The sequence below is a fragment of the Carassius carassius genome, chromosome 4 (assembly GCF_963082965.1).
Source record: "Carassius carassius chromosome 4, fCarCar2.1, whole genome shotgun sequence".
NCBI lineage: Eukaryota > Metazoa > Chordata > Actinopteri > Cypriniformes > Cyprinidae > Carassius > Carassius carassius.
Window position 1 is genome coordinate 31,893,383 of NC_081758.1, and position 15,999 is coordinate 31,909,381.

Genomic DNA, 15,999 nt, shown 5'->3' on the forward strand with positions numbered 1-15,999 from the left:
TTGTTCTCATCTTAGTCTTAGATCAAAAGTTTTCTTCGTATATCAGTTTTATATAATTGCATCCACTAGCAAAAGAGCCCTGATTTCTTGTGGACTGCACACCTGTGACTTGCAAGAGACTGTGACTTGTAAGAGACACTATATGGAGGCATGCTGAGTTAGCATTGAGCCCCAAGACCTCTTGCCAAAATATTTGTGCTTGGACCAAACTATAAAAAATAATTTTTTGTTCACAGCATTTACTGCTGTGCTGGGGCTTGCCTAAAAGACACACACACATCATCTAGCATACGTATCACTTACCCCAAGACTCAGAAATAATATGGAATTTAGATAGCATATATAAAACATGGCCACAGTTATGAAGGGTCTTTTACCAGAGCCATGACTGACTGAAGGGGCTTTAAATGACCTTAGGGTCTTTACCCAGGCCCTATGAATCCAATCTAAATTGAACATGAAATATGTATAAAATACTTGCTTCTTATTTCTTCCATATGTTTGCCTATGTATTGTTTTCCTTGGATTTGCCTTTTTCTTTACGCCTTCATGTCATGCACAATGAACTGTACCAGACTGCTGTATTCTCTCAAGATAGGTATGTTTACATAAAGCAAGGTAGATCTGTAGGAGAATAACGTCATGGTATATGGGTAGCTGACATGACACACTTTGGGATAGTTGACATGTCATGTGGTGTGACAAGTTGTACTTCATCTAAAACTTTTTCAATAGCATTTTGATAATTCTTCTATAATTATTTTATATACAATTTTACAACTGAGAGACTACATAGATTTTGTACTTTTGAATTTCGTACACTTGTAAGGCTGTTGATTTACACATGCTGTCTGGATTGTTTCAGTGATCAATTGTCTACAGGTATTATTAAATTTAATTTAATTAAATTGATGCATTTAGCAGACTCTTTTATCCAAAGCGACTTACAGTGCATTCAGGCTTAGATGTTTTACCTAACGTGTTCCCTGGGAATCGAACCCACAACCTTGCACTGCTAACGCAATGCTCTACCACTTGAGCCACAGGAACATAATGCAAATAAAGCAATAATAAGATAATAATAAGCCCAATTTACATAGAAAGAAGGTATGTTTATGGTGAAAAGATTGACAGTACTCATGACACAACAGTACTTCAGTACATGTAGCACCTATTTAAGCTTGGTTTATGAATAATAAGTAACTGTTTTTACACTGCAAATATTACTCAATTGTTTAGTGAATTTGCCCCCGGAAAATGAAAACTGGTAACTCAATTTAAAGGGAATTTTATTTTATGGAGAGACTGATGAGAAATTGTGTGATATGTACACAGGGAAGTCAGAGGAGAGGAATAGTAAAGAAGAGACAGGAACAGAGAAAAGAAACAAAGACAGGCAGATTAAACTCTTGTTGACATAGCTTTTCTTTCCTTCATTTTTTCCTGCTTAATCAAAACTAACAGTCAACAAGGAACCAACTGGATGGATCTTGTGTAGATGCACGTTCACACACACATACACACACACATACACACACACACACACACACACACACACACACACACACACACACACACACACAGAGATCCAGACAGAGAGCTGTATGAATCAGTGCAGTCACCGGCCAGGATTAAATTTATTTAAACACACCAGAGTCGCTAATATGCTCCGGCATTTAGCAGTGTTTATTTGAGATTTCCCAGCTTTCCGTTAGAGCCCAGCCCATGGCCATTATGAGCCCCCTCCTGTTAATTACAGCCCACACACACAGTAACACACAAATACACACCACTCTCCTATCCGTCTTATTAACCCATTTCCTAGAACATGTATCGAAACCAAATACCTCATTCAAACTCAATCTGCACTCTCTTTTACTTCCTCTCCTTCTCTTTGGGACATTAAACATCCCATAACTTCCTTGGAATCCTTTTATCATATACTGTAGTTGCTCAACATAGTGTGCAAAAACACTCTATACAATCTCCTATTTCCTGTAAGCTTTCTTTTGATTTGGACATGAGTGCCTTATAATTGACTACTCAGGGGAAAGATTGTTTGAAAGGTAGCACTTTGTGTGTGTGTGTGTGTGTGTGTGTGTGTGTGTGTGTGTGTGTGTGTGTGTGTGTGTTTGTTGATCTTCCTCATACTTCACTTTTTTTTTTTACACTTTCTCCTCAGGTCCGCAGGGACCATCGGGCCTCCCAGGAGAGAGGGGCCTCCCTGGGCCACCCGGCCCTCCTGGGCCCCCCGGACCACCAGCCCCTGTTCCTGAACAAGATGGTATGAAAACTTATCATTAAAGGGGCTTAAATGATAATGTACAGTCATCCGGTCATTATCACAAAATAAAAAACAGAACCCAGAGTGATTAGGTCTTGTATCATCCTAAAGGGGTTTATTTCGCAATAATGACTGACTGGTTTTACTTTTATACACTTACTACTCTATCATTTAAACGTTTTGGGGCAGTAAGATTTTAGTTTAATTGATTTTTAAAGAAATTAATATTTTTATGCAACAAGACTTCTTAAACTCATGAAGAGTTTGAAGAGAATACAGTACTCAATACTCAAACGTTTGAAGGTGGTAAGATTTTTCATTGGCAACTTATCAAATAACAAAATAAATGGCCATGAAATGCTGCTTTAAATTGAAATTATTTTATGTAAGAAGAAACAGACCACTGTGTGATAGGAGAAATGTAGGAAATCATTCCCTGGAAAGGCAGTCAGTTATTCAGTCTTGTGGTTATTATACAAAAGTATTTGTCCACAGGATGCTACAGTTGACCAATCAGAATCAAGTATCCTGGAAAGCTGTTTTTGGACCATTTTCTCTCTCTCTCTTTCTCTCTCTGTCTGGCTTCAGGAACTAGGTTTGCTCTTCTCTCCCATGTAGCTCTTCAGATTTTTCACACCTTTAGAATCGAGCTGTGAGGGAAATTGCTAGTGCAGAACCAGATGGATGCATGTGGACAGACACTCATATAAACAAGTCATGGGATAGTCGATTCAAATTCATCTATTTTTTCGGTTAATACTTCCTGATTGTGCAGTGATGGGAAGCTTCAAATGAATCCAAAATTAATTTGAATATAAAAAGAGGAATGGATAAAGGATTTAGTCTTAGGGGGATCTTAGGGGCATCTCTTCTCTCATTCCCACTTTTTTCCTTCCACACCGTTGATTAAAATGGCAGGTTTCAAGAGGTAACGCAGGTTAGCAGGGGCGTCGGACTGGGGGTAAAACCAGTACTGATTACCAGGGCCCCAAAGGAAGAGAGGGCCCTTGAAAAGTCTGGAATATGTTTTATTTACCTGGATATTTTCATGGGCATCAGGACTGCCTATGCATAGGGCCCGGGATTTTAAGACTCAATAGTCACATGCTGGGAAAAAGACCTGTCTGTCTGCTGCTGATGTCACTCAACCACTTCCAGATGTGCACAGCCAAAACAGCAGGGTAGAGTGGGAGAAGTGAGTGTATGTGTACTGTCTTGAGACTTACACTAAGTTAAACTATAAGCATGAGGGAGTGTTTTAGAATAGAAGCAATAATATTTTAGTGTGTGTGTCGTCACTCTCAAAGAGGACTGGCCCGTGTAGAGAACTGACTATTCCCTCTGCTCAGTTTTATATCTGCTCTCTGTTGGAGAGGACACATGCCTTCCCAGACCTCATAAAGTTTGAGAATTTTTAATTTAGGGGCCTTAGAACTTTATAACTCAGTTAAGGCTGTTATTCCCATGATTCTACCTTCAAAGTAATCAGGACAATTAAAGGATCCGCAAGAGGCTTCTATAGAAAAATCTCTTTATTTGAGTTTCCTGTCTTGGTCTGAGCTCTGGGATGTCCTGCAGCCACCAACACTACAGAAGCAAACTCACCTGCTGGTGGGGACAGACAGACAGATGGGAATCTGGCATTGTAATATCAAAGGCTGAATCAGTACTCAGCCTGTCCACAGACCCACTGTGAGAACATTGCCAAGTATGAATTCAGCAATAAAAAAAGAGTCAAGCATTTTTTGTATTGTTCTGTATTTTGTTTTTATTGGTTGATTTTATAAATGTATAAAATGTATGTTGTGATTTTCATTGTTTTGGGCAGAGGGGTAACAAAGGGGGAAATTACAGCCCACACAGAAACACAGACACAGAAAGCCATTAGGCTGTGGTAACAAAAAAGAAAACCGCTGGCTTGTAATTTTATAGCATTTTTGCGATTTAATTCGCTTTTCGTGACAGAAAAAAAAACTGCATGTCAAAATGCCATAACCAATATTATAATTTATGGTGCGCTAATATTTAACAACCTGCTAGAAATGACATCACCGTTTTTTCTTGTATAAACAGCGCCGTCTACAGGCAAGTAACCATAATGATGCTTTGCATCAGATCCTGGTCACTCTGATTGAGATACATTACTTTTTTATTTATTTTTTTGTTACAGGCCTGGAAAAAGACAGTCTGCTTTATAATAACTTCCCCAACCTCCGAATGACCCCTTCACATGGACCACCAGGTCCACCTGGACCCACCGGTCAGTGAATTAGAATGATTTTTTTCTCTTGGTTTTTTAAATGTAATAAAGTTTAGATTATCGAGACACTACTGGCACACTGTGAAGCAGTTTTGACTCAGTTTTTTTTTTTGTATAAAGCGGTATATAAATGAAGGTGACTTGACTTTTTTTTTTTTAAGTGTTTTTCACTATTGCACATTTATACAATGGATGATTACTAAGTTTAAAGCTTTTGAAAGACTGATTCAAAAACATAAAATAAACATCTGATGAATTTATGCTGAATGTAATATATGATTATATGAATTTAATTTAAGTAATTTTATTTATACAAATATTTACTTAACATTCAGGCAAATTTACATTAAATCTGCATAGTATGTACAGAACCTTAGTGAATCTGCCTTAATTTAATTGTTTTTCCCTGTAAATTTCTTAACATGAGATGTGCCAACTCATTGTTACTTCACTTTTGTAACATTTCATCTATTAATTCTTGCACATATTGGAATATTTTACTTTTCTACACACTGTAAACTGAATATAAAAAATATCACACAACTAAGCAACCATCTGATTCATGAGAATGCTCATCTGTAACTAATTTAATACTATTTGCATGGCAACTCAGCAAGTATTAAAGCTATTCTGCAAGAACCAGACAAATGTCACTAAATTTCTGCTTTTGCAGACCAACGTCAGGCTTTTGTCCTGTCTAAATTAATTCTTAATTTTATCAAAGAATTTAAGCAAAGTCTTAAAGCCATAAATTGTTAAATAATGCTTGCTGGGTGTTAAATTTCAGTTAGAGGTTCTTGCATCATTTCAGACAATCACATATCCAATTTCAAAATGACTTTATTGAGTTACTTCTAATTGTCAGTTGTCCTTGTTTAATATTAAAACATGTTTTCCCTAGGCAGCGTCCATCAGGTATACTGATATCACTCAAATGTGATATTTCAGTTGCAGAAACTTGAATGGTCAGAATGGACAATTTTTATCATTCTATCATTTGAATATCAAGCTGGCATCGCAATGTTGTTGTTTCGAGCTGCATCATGAAACATGTCAGTGGAATGCCATAAAGTGAGATCATGAAGTGTTTTATTCAAATATGTTAACTTTGTCTTTTGCAGGTCCTCCAGGACCAATGGGACCTAGTGGACCACCAGGCCCTATGGGGCAAACTGTAAGTTATAGACTATTCCTTATGTGAGTGTGTGAATGTGTGTACTAATCAAATGATCTTTGTCTCATGTAATCAGGGAATGCCGGGACCTCCTGGTTTGCAAGGCCCTGTGGGTCCAAAGGGCGAACGAGGCGAAAGAGTGAGTGCACAAGCATAAACCTACCCAGAGTGCAATGCTGCATGAATATATTGTGCAATTCTCACCCCTTAATTGACCTCCACAGGGACCTCTTGGATATCCAGGAGAGAGAGGGTTCAAAGGAGAGCCGGTAAGACACACACCTTCCACCTGATCCAAGAAAGTAGACCATATGACTTTGTCACAAGTCTTCTGAAGCTCTACATTAAGTCTGTGTGAGAAATAGATCATTATTGGCACTTTTTCTTCCTAGGGAGTGCCGGGAACCAAAGGAGAGCCAGGGGAGAAAGGTCTTCCGGTAAGACAAACCCATCAGGAGTCCTGTTAGTCTCACACTCACTCCCTGCTCCTGCTAAACCTTTACAGGAGGGAGTGTGGGAGAGAAATGATCAGTCCCTGAGCCTCACAAGTGTAGGGAAAATGTCATTCACGTAAAATCTTTTTAAATGCATTGATTTTAATGTAGCGATAATCTCTTTCCTTATACCTGCTTATCGTTGTTCTAGAGCGATTTAAACGTAAGAGATTTTGACATCTTCCATGACGTTTATGTCGTTCTTGGTTTTAGGTTTTCATTGCTCATCCTGCCATTCATCTGTGTTTTAACATCAATGATCATGTTAAATCAATCAGTGGAATTTTCATCTTGAGAAATGGGTGCAGACTGATTTTCTCAGTTTAAATTTGTGAAAAATCAAAGCAAAATTAAAGAGCAAATGAAAACTCCACTGAAAAGATTTGCTCCACAAAAATGCTGTTCATTGCTTACTTAGAGTACTCACTGTTAGCACATTATGTGTCTTGTTTTTTTTGTGCACTGGTATTGTTTCCATATGTTTTTGAACAAGAGGTTGCTCTTTATAGTTGATCTGAGACCAGTTTTTGGCTCCTCCTTGTCTAAAGGTGGTTTAGGGGTTTGTCAACTAGTCTCAGGTTAGCACACAAGGGTATAATTTCTTCAGAATGTGCAGTGATGTTGTTGATTTTGATTGGTTGGTGGTTGGGCTGTCTCTGAGTGTTTCCCCTGTCCTCTAAATCTGATTCCTTTTCGTTACTGTCTCCATGGCTGCCTTTCACAGCCACCAGTCTCTTAGCTACCAATTCTGGCATATACCCAACACACAGGAAAGTTAAATCTCTGCTTTGTTGTGGTGTTATGACAATTAAGATTTAACATTAACATTTTACTATTGATATAACCTTTATGTGTACACCATTGTAAATTTATGAATCTGGTTTGTCCAGAAACCAATCAGCTGGGTCAAAACACCAGTGGGAGAGAAATAAGAACAAACATCTTTGCAAGACTGTAAGGTGTGTGTTGTGTATATGCTCCAATTGAGCATTTGCAGGGATTTGGTGTGTGGATGGATGGATACAGCTATCCCTAAGTGTCCCACAATGCATTGCTGCATGACCCCATCTCATTGCACTACTTGTATTCTTCCTTTTTGCCTCCTTAACTTACATCTAACCATTCGATTTGAGTTCATAGAATTGAGCGATTACTAGTCAAACAAATGTTCTGTTTAATTGCATTACATTTTCATACTCAACCTATTGTGAAAGGCTTGAAAATCCTCGTAGTTCACAACAAATTGATGTATAGCTTTGTGCAAGGCCAGCTGAACCCAGAAAATCTGTGTTATTAATCATAAGACAGATCATTCCATTATATGTGTAGCTTCTCTGCTGTATGTTGAATCCTTAAATAACATGTACAACCCGAATTCCGGAAAAGTTGGGACGTTTTTTAAATTTTAATAAAATGAAAACTAAAGGAATTTCAAATCACATGAGCCAATATTTTATTCACAATAGAACATAGATAACGTAGCAAATGTTTAAACTGAGAAATTTTACACTTTTATCCACTTAATTAGCTCATTTAAAATTTAATGCCTGCTACAGGTCTCAAAAAAGTTGGCACGGGGGCAACAAATGGCTAAAAAAGCAAGCAGTTTTGAAAAGATTCAGCTGGGAGAACATCTAGTGATTAATTAAGTTAATTGATATCAGGTCTGTAACATGATTAGCTATAAAAGCTTTGTCTTAGAGAAGCAGAGTCTCTCAGAAGTAAAGATGGGCAGAGGCTCTCCAATCTGTGAAAGACTGCGTAAAAAAATTGTGGAAAACTTTAAAAACAATGTTCCTCAACGTCAAATTGCAAAGGCTTTGCAAATCTCATCATCTACAATGCATAACATCATCAAAAGATTCAGAGAAACTGGAGAAATCTCTGTGCGTAAGGGACAAGGCCGGAGACCTTTATTGGATGCCCGTGGTCTTCGGGCTCTCAGACGACACTGCATCACTCATCGGCATGATTGTGTCAATGACATTACTAAATGGGCCCAGGAATACTTTCAGAAACCACTGTCGGTAAACACAATCCGCCGTGCCATCAGCAGATGCCAACTAAATCTCTATCATGCAAAAAGGAAGCCATATGTGAACATGGTCCAGAAGCGCCGTCGTGTCCTGTGGGCCAAGGCTCATTTAAAATGGACTATTTCAAAGTGGAATAGTGTTTAATGGTCAGACGAGTCCAAATTTGACATTCTTGTTGGAAATCACGGACGCCGTGTCCTCCGGGCTAAAGAGGAGGGAGACCTTCCAGCATGTTATCAGCGTTCAGTTCAAAAGCCAGCATCTCTGATGGTATGGGGGTGCATAAGTGCATACGGTATGGGCAGCTTGCATGTTTTGGAAGGCTCTGTGAATGCTGAAAGGTATATAAAGGTTTTAGAGCAACATATGCTTCCCTCCAAACAACGTCTATTTCAGGGAAGGCCTTGTTTATTTCAGCAGGACAATGCAAAACCACATACTGCAGCTATAACAACAGCATGGCTTCGTCGTAGAAGAGTCCGGGTGCTAACCTGGCCTGCCTGCAGTCCAGATCTTTCACCTATAGAGAACATTTGGCGCATCATTAAATGAAAAATACGTCAAAGACGACCACGAACTCTTCAGCAGCTGGAAATCTATATAAGGCAAGAATGGGACCAAATTCCAACAGCAAAACTCCAGCAACTCATAGCCTCAATGCCCAGACGTCTTCAAACTGTTTTGAAAAGAAAAGGAGATGCTATACCAATGGTAAACATGCCCCGTCCCAACTATTTTGAGACCTGTAGCAGAAATCAAAATTGAAATGAGCTCATTTTTTGCATAAAATTGTAAACTTTCTCAGTTTAAACATTTGCTATGTTATCTATGTTCTATTGTGAATAAAATATTGGCTCATGTGATTTGAAAGTCTTTTAGTTTTCATTTTATTAAAATTTAAAAACGTCCCAACTTTTCCGGAATTCGGGTTGTATAAAGATCATACAATTATTTGAAGATTAATCTCTTCACATTAATCAACATGAGGCCAAGCGCTCGCATAATACCTTGGAGAAAGATTCTGGACCATAGCCATACTTACATCCCTTAATGAATATGGTATTTTAATATAATATTATATATTGTTTGCCATTTTATTTGGCTAGATGAACAGCCTGCTGCTCTCACAGGCAGTCATTTTTACATTTTCATCACTCTTTCCTGAGTTTTTCTAACGTGTGCTTGAGCTTGGGACTGTTGTTTAGAATGTCTGTTATGTGACCAGTTTCTTTACACTGTTCAAGAAATGCCCACCAAAGCCACATAACTAAGCATTTCAGCAGATTTGTTTGTAAAATAGCACAGAGGTTTTCCGTTAGATCTGTTTTTGATGTCCAAGTATACTGATTCTTTGTAGGGCTGATTTCCCTATTCATAAATCCTATTCCTAATAACGGCATTCTAAAAACAAAACCATGGTTACGTTAACACTGAAATTTGACAAACAAATGACTTATGTGCTGATTATTTTTAGTGAATCCAAAATGTACTGTGTATCATGGAGACTTAGGAGTCAGATCTTTTTAATTAATATCAAACATACAACACGATCAGTAACATGTGATTTACGAACAAATGACTCCTATGAGCCGGTTCTTTATAATGGATCTAAATTGTGCAGCATGATCAGTGTATCCCTATTCCTGATATGAACAACAAGCCATTTTAACATGAATCAGTCTGGAAAACTGCCCTGTATAATTTACAGTATCAAGAGACAGAATTTCTTGAATATGTAAATGAAATCCAGATTATGAGTGAAGTGAATTCGGAAATCTTAATTGATATCCAACCGTAATTCCTTGAACTTTACATGGTCAAAATTCATTTGGTATTTTATATGTGTCATATGTAAATGATTTACTGGCTCTGATTGGACACCAGTATTTGATAGACATGTTTCCAATTTAAACTTGTTATGGTGGCTTTGGTGTAAGAGCATCTTGTACCTTGAGATGAGCAGACTAAAGACTAAAGAAGTGTGTCTACATCAACTGAGTAGAAAAGTTGTCTAGATGACTCTAACAGCTCTTTAGTTTGAACAAAGCTGCTCATCTCTTGTTCTTTCAGTAACATAGTCTAAGTATACTGGGAATGTTAAATGCATGTTTAAATCTAAAATGATTGAACATTTGGTCTTGATTTGCTCTAAGGACCCTTTGGCCTGGCATCAGAAAAAAAAGCATGCTCTTTTGTAAAAACAGCTAAATCTGATGTGTAAGTTAACCAGAGTTTTGTAGTGAATGGAGCTGAGAACTTAACCTGCTAACTATGGTAATGGATTGAGATGAATCTAATTGATTAACAGAATGAATATGCATCTTGGCAAGCGCTTTTGTTTGGCTTGTGCCTGATACCTTGACGGCTGTATCTATCTCCACAGGGGGATGGGATACACCAAATCCGTGAGGCCCTGAAGATCTTAGCTGAGAGGGTTTTAATCCTCGAGACTATGATCGGTATCCATGGTGAGTAGGAGGCCAGAAGTAGATTAGGTCCATTTAAAAGGACTTAGAATCAGGGGTCAGAGATTTCAGTGCATCTTTTACCCCACAACATCTTTGGAAAGTGAGTGAAGAGCAAAGTGTGGCGGAGGACAGGGGGCCAAGTACTCAACCTGCCATCCACAAGGCCAACCCCCCCACCATGCTTGTCAAAAACTCTTGATCTTTGATAGGACTTTAATTTGAAGAAGTTCCAAGACTTGCAAGCTGACTTAGAGCTGCTGGCTCGCAGGGTGCAGCTGCTGGAGGCGATCATCTGGCCAGGTAATGCCCGCCTCCCCTCGTCTAGCAAGTCACTCTCCTGCCATCTCCTGGCCAGTTAGAAGATCAGCACACAGGAAGGATTATATATAAAAAATTAAAAAAAAAGGCACTCCATCCTGGGCCAGACTCCGGCAGTGTTTCCCAGTTACTAGTCTCTCATTAAGTTGATTTTAATTATACACAACCACTAGGTATTTACTACATGCTTTACCATACATATTGACTTACAGTATGCTATATTTACAATGGAGGTAAAGCTGCTGCAACAACCCGGTTTCAGTGCCTCTCTCAAACATGCAGTGTGATGATGGGAACCGCAGTAAATCACCCCAATAGTTCATGAACCAGCATCCCTTGAATTACTATTAAAGATTTAATGCACTTTCTTCCTGTGATTGAAGACCCATCATTACCTACCAAAACAAAGCAAAACAGACAAAAAGTCAAAAATGACTTGGTTGAAATGAGCTATGATTTCTTATTTGTCAAATAAGGAAATTGAGTGAGTGAAAAAAAGTGAAGTGACATTCAGCCAAGTATGGTGACCCATACTCAGAATTTTTGGTATTGAAGGTGGAGAGAGAACTGTACATGCACTCCCCCCACCCACAATTCCTGCCGGCCCGGGACTCGAACTCACAACCTTTGATTTGGAGTCCGACTCTCTAACCATTAGGCCACGACTTCCCCAATTGCTGCTTGATAAAGAAGCAATTGCTGAGAAGTTATATAAACCAGGGTGTTCTAGTGATCATGATCGAATTTCTGCCATATATTCATGCATTTTGTAAGAATATTTATTCATGTTTGGGGGGAAAAAATATATTTTGTTGACTGTCTTACTGTCCCATACAAAGTTTCCCTTACAGTAGTACAATACAGTCCAAACTTAATTGACTGTATTGTACTAAAGAAAAAACTAAAATATATTTGTTATTTTTATTTTTAAAAATTTAAGTTTCCCATATAGTTGATTGAAACTTTTAAATGGACCTAATATAAATAATAATAATAATTTGTAGAGTATCATTTATTAAGTTATATTAATAGTATTAAGTATTTTGTTTTCATCAAAGTTTTCTTTAGAGTTGATTAAGCCTTACAGATGGACTTTGCTGTGCTTAACAATAATCAGTAATATTTAAATATATTTCGAGTCATGTTTAGAGTCATGTTTCGGACATCAGTGCTCACAACAGTATAACTCTTTATGCAATTTTTCATGTATATCTTTTTTAATTACCATCGATAGTTCCTACATTTTAAATTATTGTCACAATTTATTTTTGCAACAGTTTAGTCAGTCTGGAGCTCTCTTACCACCCTTCATCATCTCAATATGGTATAACTTGATCTCCATAATATCTCTATATGCATCTTTAGAATGAACTCAAACAGTGGACTATTATTCATCTACTGTCTTGATGCCACTTACAAATTTCAGCACTTAGCAGCCTTAACTCTCTCTTCCTTCACCAGAACCAGATCTAGGATCAGGAGATGGCTTCTTTGGCACACCGTCTCCAGATGCCTACCGGATTAAGAGGGCTAGAATGTCATCTTTCCGAGTCAATTCTCCCTTAATCACTGCTGAGACCAAGGTTCGAGGGAAGTAGTCTGCATATTCCAAAGAGCGAAGCTCTTCATCATCCATAAATCAGCTTCACTGGCAACAACTACACAAGTCTCCTGAGACACACACATTCTACAGATCCAACCGCTTTGGAATATTCTGGTTAATCAAGAAGGGGGAGACACCTCAGGGAAGACCAACTAGTGCTGTATAAATGAACCACCTCTAATGGGACTCACAGGTTCCTAGCACCTCTCCTCTGGCAAATTATTGTGGTTTGCCGACATGTTGTGTCACGCTTGTGGCATAACCCAATGAAAATAATTAGTCTCAGAAGAAATTTGTTAACCTGTTGTAAGATGCTCATTTTACATGAAAAGGAAACATGTTTTAAAATATGATTTACAGAAACAGTATTGGTGCTTTTGGGGAAGAAGGATGCAAAATGTGATGAAGATAAAGTTTTTAGAAGAGCATCAAACCATATTATTAGTCTTTCCAGCTGCTGCTCATAGTAAATACAGCAAATGTACTGTATGACAAAAATGCACAAAATGATTCTGCTATTCAGCCAAACACCACACTTTCCCCTCTGATAAAAAAAATGATTTCATATTCCATTCCTTGGATTAAATGCACTATGTAGATAGAGAATCGCCTTGTTTTTTTAAAGGGAAAAGACAACTGAAGGACATAAACATGTATAGACAATTAATTGTAACTATTGGAATTAGAGAAAACAAATTGTTTCAATGTTTTTTTTTTTTTTTTGAGCATGATTTTAAGTGGTTCTGACTCCAATTTTAGGATTCTCCTCTAGTTCAGGACAACAATTATTAAGTAACCTCAAAAGAAATAAAATAAAAATGTATAATTGTGTGAGGAGATTGAATCATAACACAGACAAAAATCTGACTGGAGCACAAGGGGGAAGTGTGAAAACTACTCATAAAACTTAAATTCTGTTTTGTATATTGTGACGAGTGGGGAGGGGCCGAGGACCAGGCCTGGGCTTCTCTCGTCCTTCACTGTCGTCGCTCCAGTTTTATATCCTTCCATCTCCTCCATGGGCCTCGAGACCGGTGGGACGAACAGGTGTAGTTCATCTCCAATCACTCCCCCGGCCTCGCTCCCATGTCCCTCGGCCCCGCCCCACTCGTCACATATATCATGCATGTCTTTCCATCACAGTTATGTGCACATGCATAGGACTGGTTTCCTTCCTCAATACTTTTTCATGTCTTTGTATTCCCATATAAATATTGTTGTATTAATTATTTATAGATTAGCAATTGATGTTTTCCTTATTCTGTATACTAATCCATGTAACATCACCTGTATTTTCCATTTCTAGCCTCCTTGTGTGGATTAGCCTTACCAATTGGTGTTAAAACAAAATAAACTTTGTGTGTTTCTATTTTTAAGACAATCTATGTTTTTTATCAATGCACAATACTACCTGAACATTTAATTTATAATATTTTAATGAAGAATATTCTGTCTTCTGTAATATTCTGAATATTCAAGATACCTTGACTAAAATGCTGACAGTCTGCTTATGTGGATTTAATGACAGCATATCCGTGGAGATGTTTCTTGGAACATCCATGTCTCATCCACTGGGGACAGTAACATATTCATCCACATCCACTGTATATTGTTTTTCCATTCTTTGGACTCCATAATATGAATATATAATTTTCCACACTACCCATAATCCAATTGATTTTTAAATACACTGCATCAGTTCACCATGAAGATTTATGCCTTTCTGAAAGTAATAGTTCACCAAAAAAATAAAATGTACTGAAATTTACTCACCCTTAAGTTGTCTAAGATGTAAAGGAGTCTGTTTCTTCTTTGGAACAGTTTTGGAGAAATTTAGCGTAACATTACTTGCTCAATAGTGGAGTGAATGAGTTCAAATAAAACAGGAATTCATACAATTTAACGTCTTGTTAAACGAAAAGCAAATCCATCCAATTTTCATGTTTTTTTGAAAACATATAGCTTCACAAGATGTTAATTGTTGGACTGGAATTACGTGGATGCCAAGTGATGTTTTTATCAGCTGTTTGGATTCTCATTCTGACGGCACCCATTCATTGCAGAGGATCCATTGGTGAGCAAATTGTCAATTGTCCATTGGTGAGCAAAAAAAGTCAATCGAAGCCAAAACAGTTTGGTTAACATTCTTCATTTTTGGGTGGACTTTCCCTTTAACCACAATTTCTGTTAATAAAAATGTATAAAAAAACCTTGAAATATATTGAAAATAGCGTTGAATAATGAATGGACATCATTCTTTGATTTTTTGAGTCAAAAAAGTTTAGAAAAGATACAGTTGAGTCCCAGGCAAATGGCATAAAGGTGCAGTAGGCCAGGAGCACTGAGAAAAAGGAAGAGGTTGAGGATCAAGGGGAGCCAAGGCAAGAACCAGACAGGAACAAAGCGCAGGACTCTTCTCTACTTCACCTGCTGACTGAGCTGTGAGCAGGGCAAGGTGGGTAGCTGAGTATCCACTGACCCTGCTGGCTTCATCCCCGGTAATAAAGAGAAAGAGGGCATAAATAGGAGGAAGGAGCACAGTGGAGATAAAAGAGAGGGTTAGAAAGAAAAGTGCCCCATCTTCTCTTCTGACAGGGCCCGATCCACAGCAGCAGTGTAAGGTTGTAGAGAAATGAGGTTATCTTTTCATTACTGAAGGCGTAGAACATGAAATCTGCAATACAAAAGAAACATCAGGAACTGAATGTTTAGAATTTAGAATCATAGTCCTATGCATTGCTTACCAAAAAATACAGGAAAATCCCCGGCTGGTCCTAAATTTAGAATGGCGTGAATACCATAGAGCCAATTCGAAAAATTAATATTACTATTAAAAATGTTGAGCCAAACCAAATTCATGCCGAAAAGACATGGTCAAGCATTGTCAGAAAACTGAAGGACGCATCACTTTCTGGGTTGCTATAGTAAATGTCTAGATACAGGGTATAAGTACCATTATGTATGTATTCATGTTTTCAGTTTCACTTCATTGCCAGCTTACGACGCTAGCATATCGAGGTCTGTTTAACAGACACTTCAACAAACGATGAGTGTGCTTACTATAAGGTACAAAAATATCCCATTTATTTTATAGCTTCACCATGTTCATATTTGCTTGCTCATACTTTTATTGTGACAGCGAATAACTTCCTCTTACGGGCAAGCGCAATGGTGGGGTGGTTAACGTTACTCGAATATGTTTTATAAAATGTTATAAATTTATATTTATGGATTTGCTCAACTATATAACACTGTTTTATTCCAATTATCAATTGATCGACACAATTGTATAGATAACCAGGCAAATAACATTTTAACAATAACAAGCAGAAACTTAAATCCGCCGCCCTCTACACTTGGTG

General features: G+C 37.8%; 1 protein-coding gene and 1 long non-coding RNA gene across 5 annotated transcripts in view; one reads left to right on the forward strand and one right to left on the reverse strand.

Annotated features, from left to right (window-relative positions):
• The window catches only part of LOC132139786 (EMI domain-containing protein 1-like), a 67,517-nt gene extending 54,120 nt beyond the window's left edge, over nucleotides 1–13,397 (forward strand). The window contains exons 9-17 of one of the 4 annotated variants that reach the window (XR_009433660.1): nucleotides 2,183–2,284; nucleotides 4,455–4,544; nucleotides 5,666–5,718; nucleotides 5,795–5,857; nucleotides 5,943–5,987; nucleotides 6,111–6,155; nucleotides 10,632–10,716; nucleotides 10,926–11,016; nucleotides 12,496–12,531. Coding sequence is in view for 3 of the 4 variants with exons in the window: in XM_059548402.1 (XP_059404385.1) it covers nucleotides 2,183–2,284; nucleotides 4,455–4,544; nucleotides 5,666–5,718; nucleotides 5,795–5,857; nucleotides 5,943–5,987; nucleotides 6,111–6,155; nucleotides 10,926–11,016; nucleotides 12,496–12,632 (626 nt within the window). In the remaining variant the exon portion in view is untranslated. Of the gene's footprint in view, nucleotides 1–2,182; nucleotides 2,285–4,454; nucleotides 4,545–5,665; nucleotides 5,719–5,794; nucleotides 5,858–5,942; nucleotides 5,988–6,110; nucleotides 6,156–10,631; nucleotides 10,717–10,925; nucleotides 11,017–12,495 lie in introns of all 4 variants that reach the window. The other 3 variants (XM_059548403.1, XM_059548402.1, XM_059548404.1) reach the window with 3 other exon arrangements.
• On the reverse strand, nucleotides 13,249–13,895 carry LOC132139787 (uncharacterized). The gene is made up of 2 exons (XR_009433661.1): nucleotides 13,746–13,895; nucleotides 13,249–13,551 (listed from the first exon to the last, which is right to left on the reverse strand). It is a non-coding gene; the product is annotated as an uncharacterized LOC132139787 (long non-coding RNA).
• Nucleotides 13,896–15,999: the final 2,104 nt, after the last annotated feature.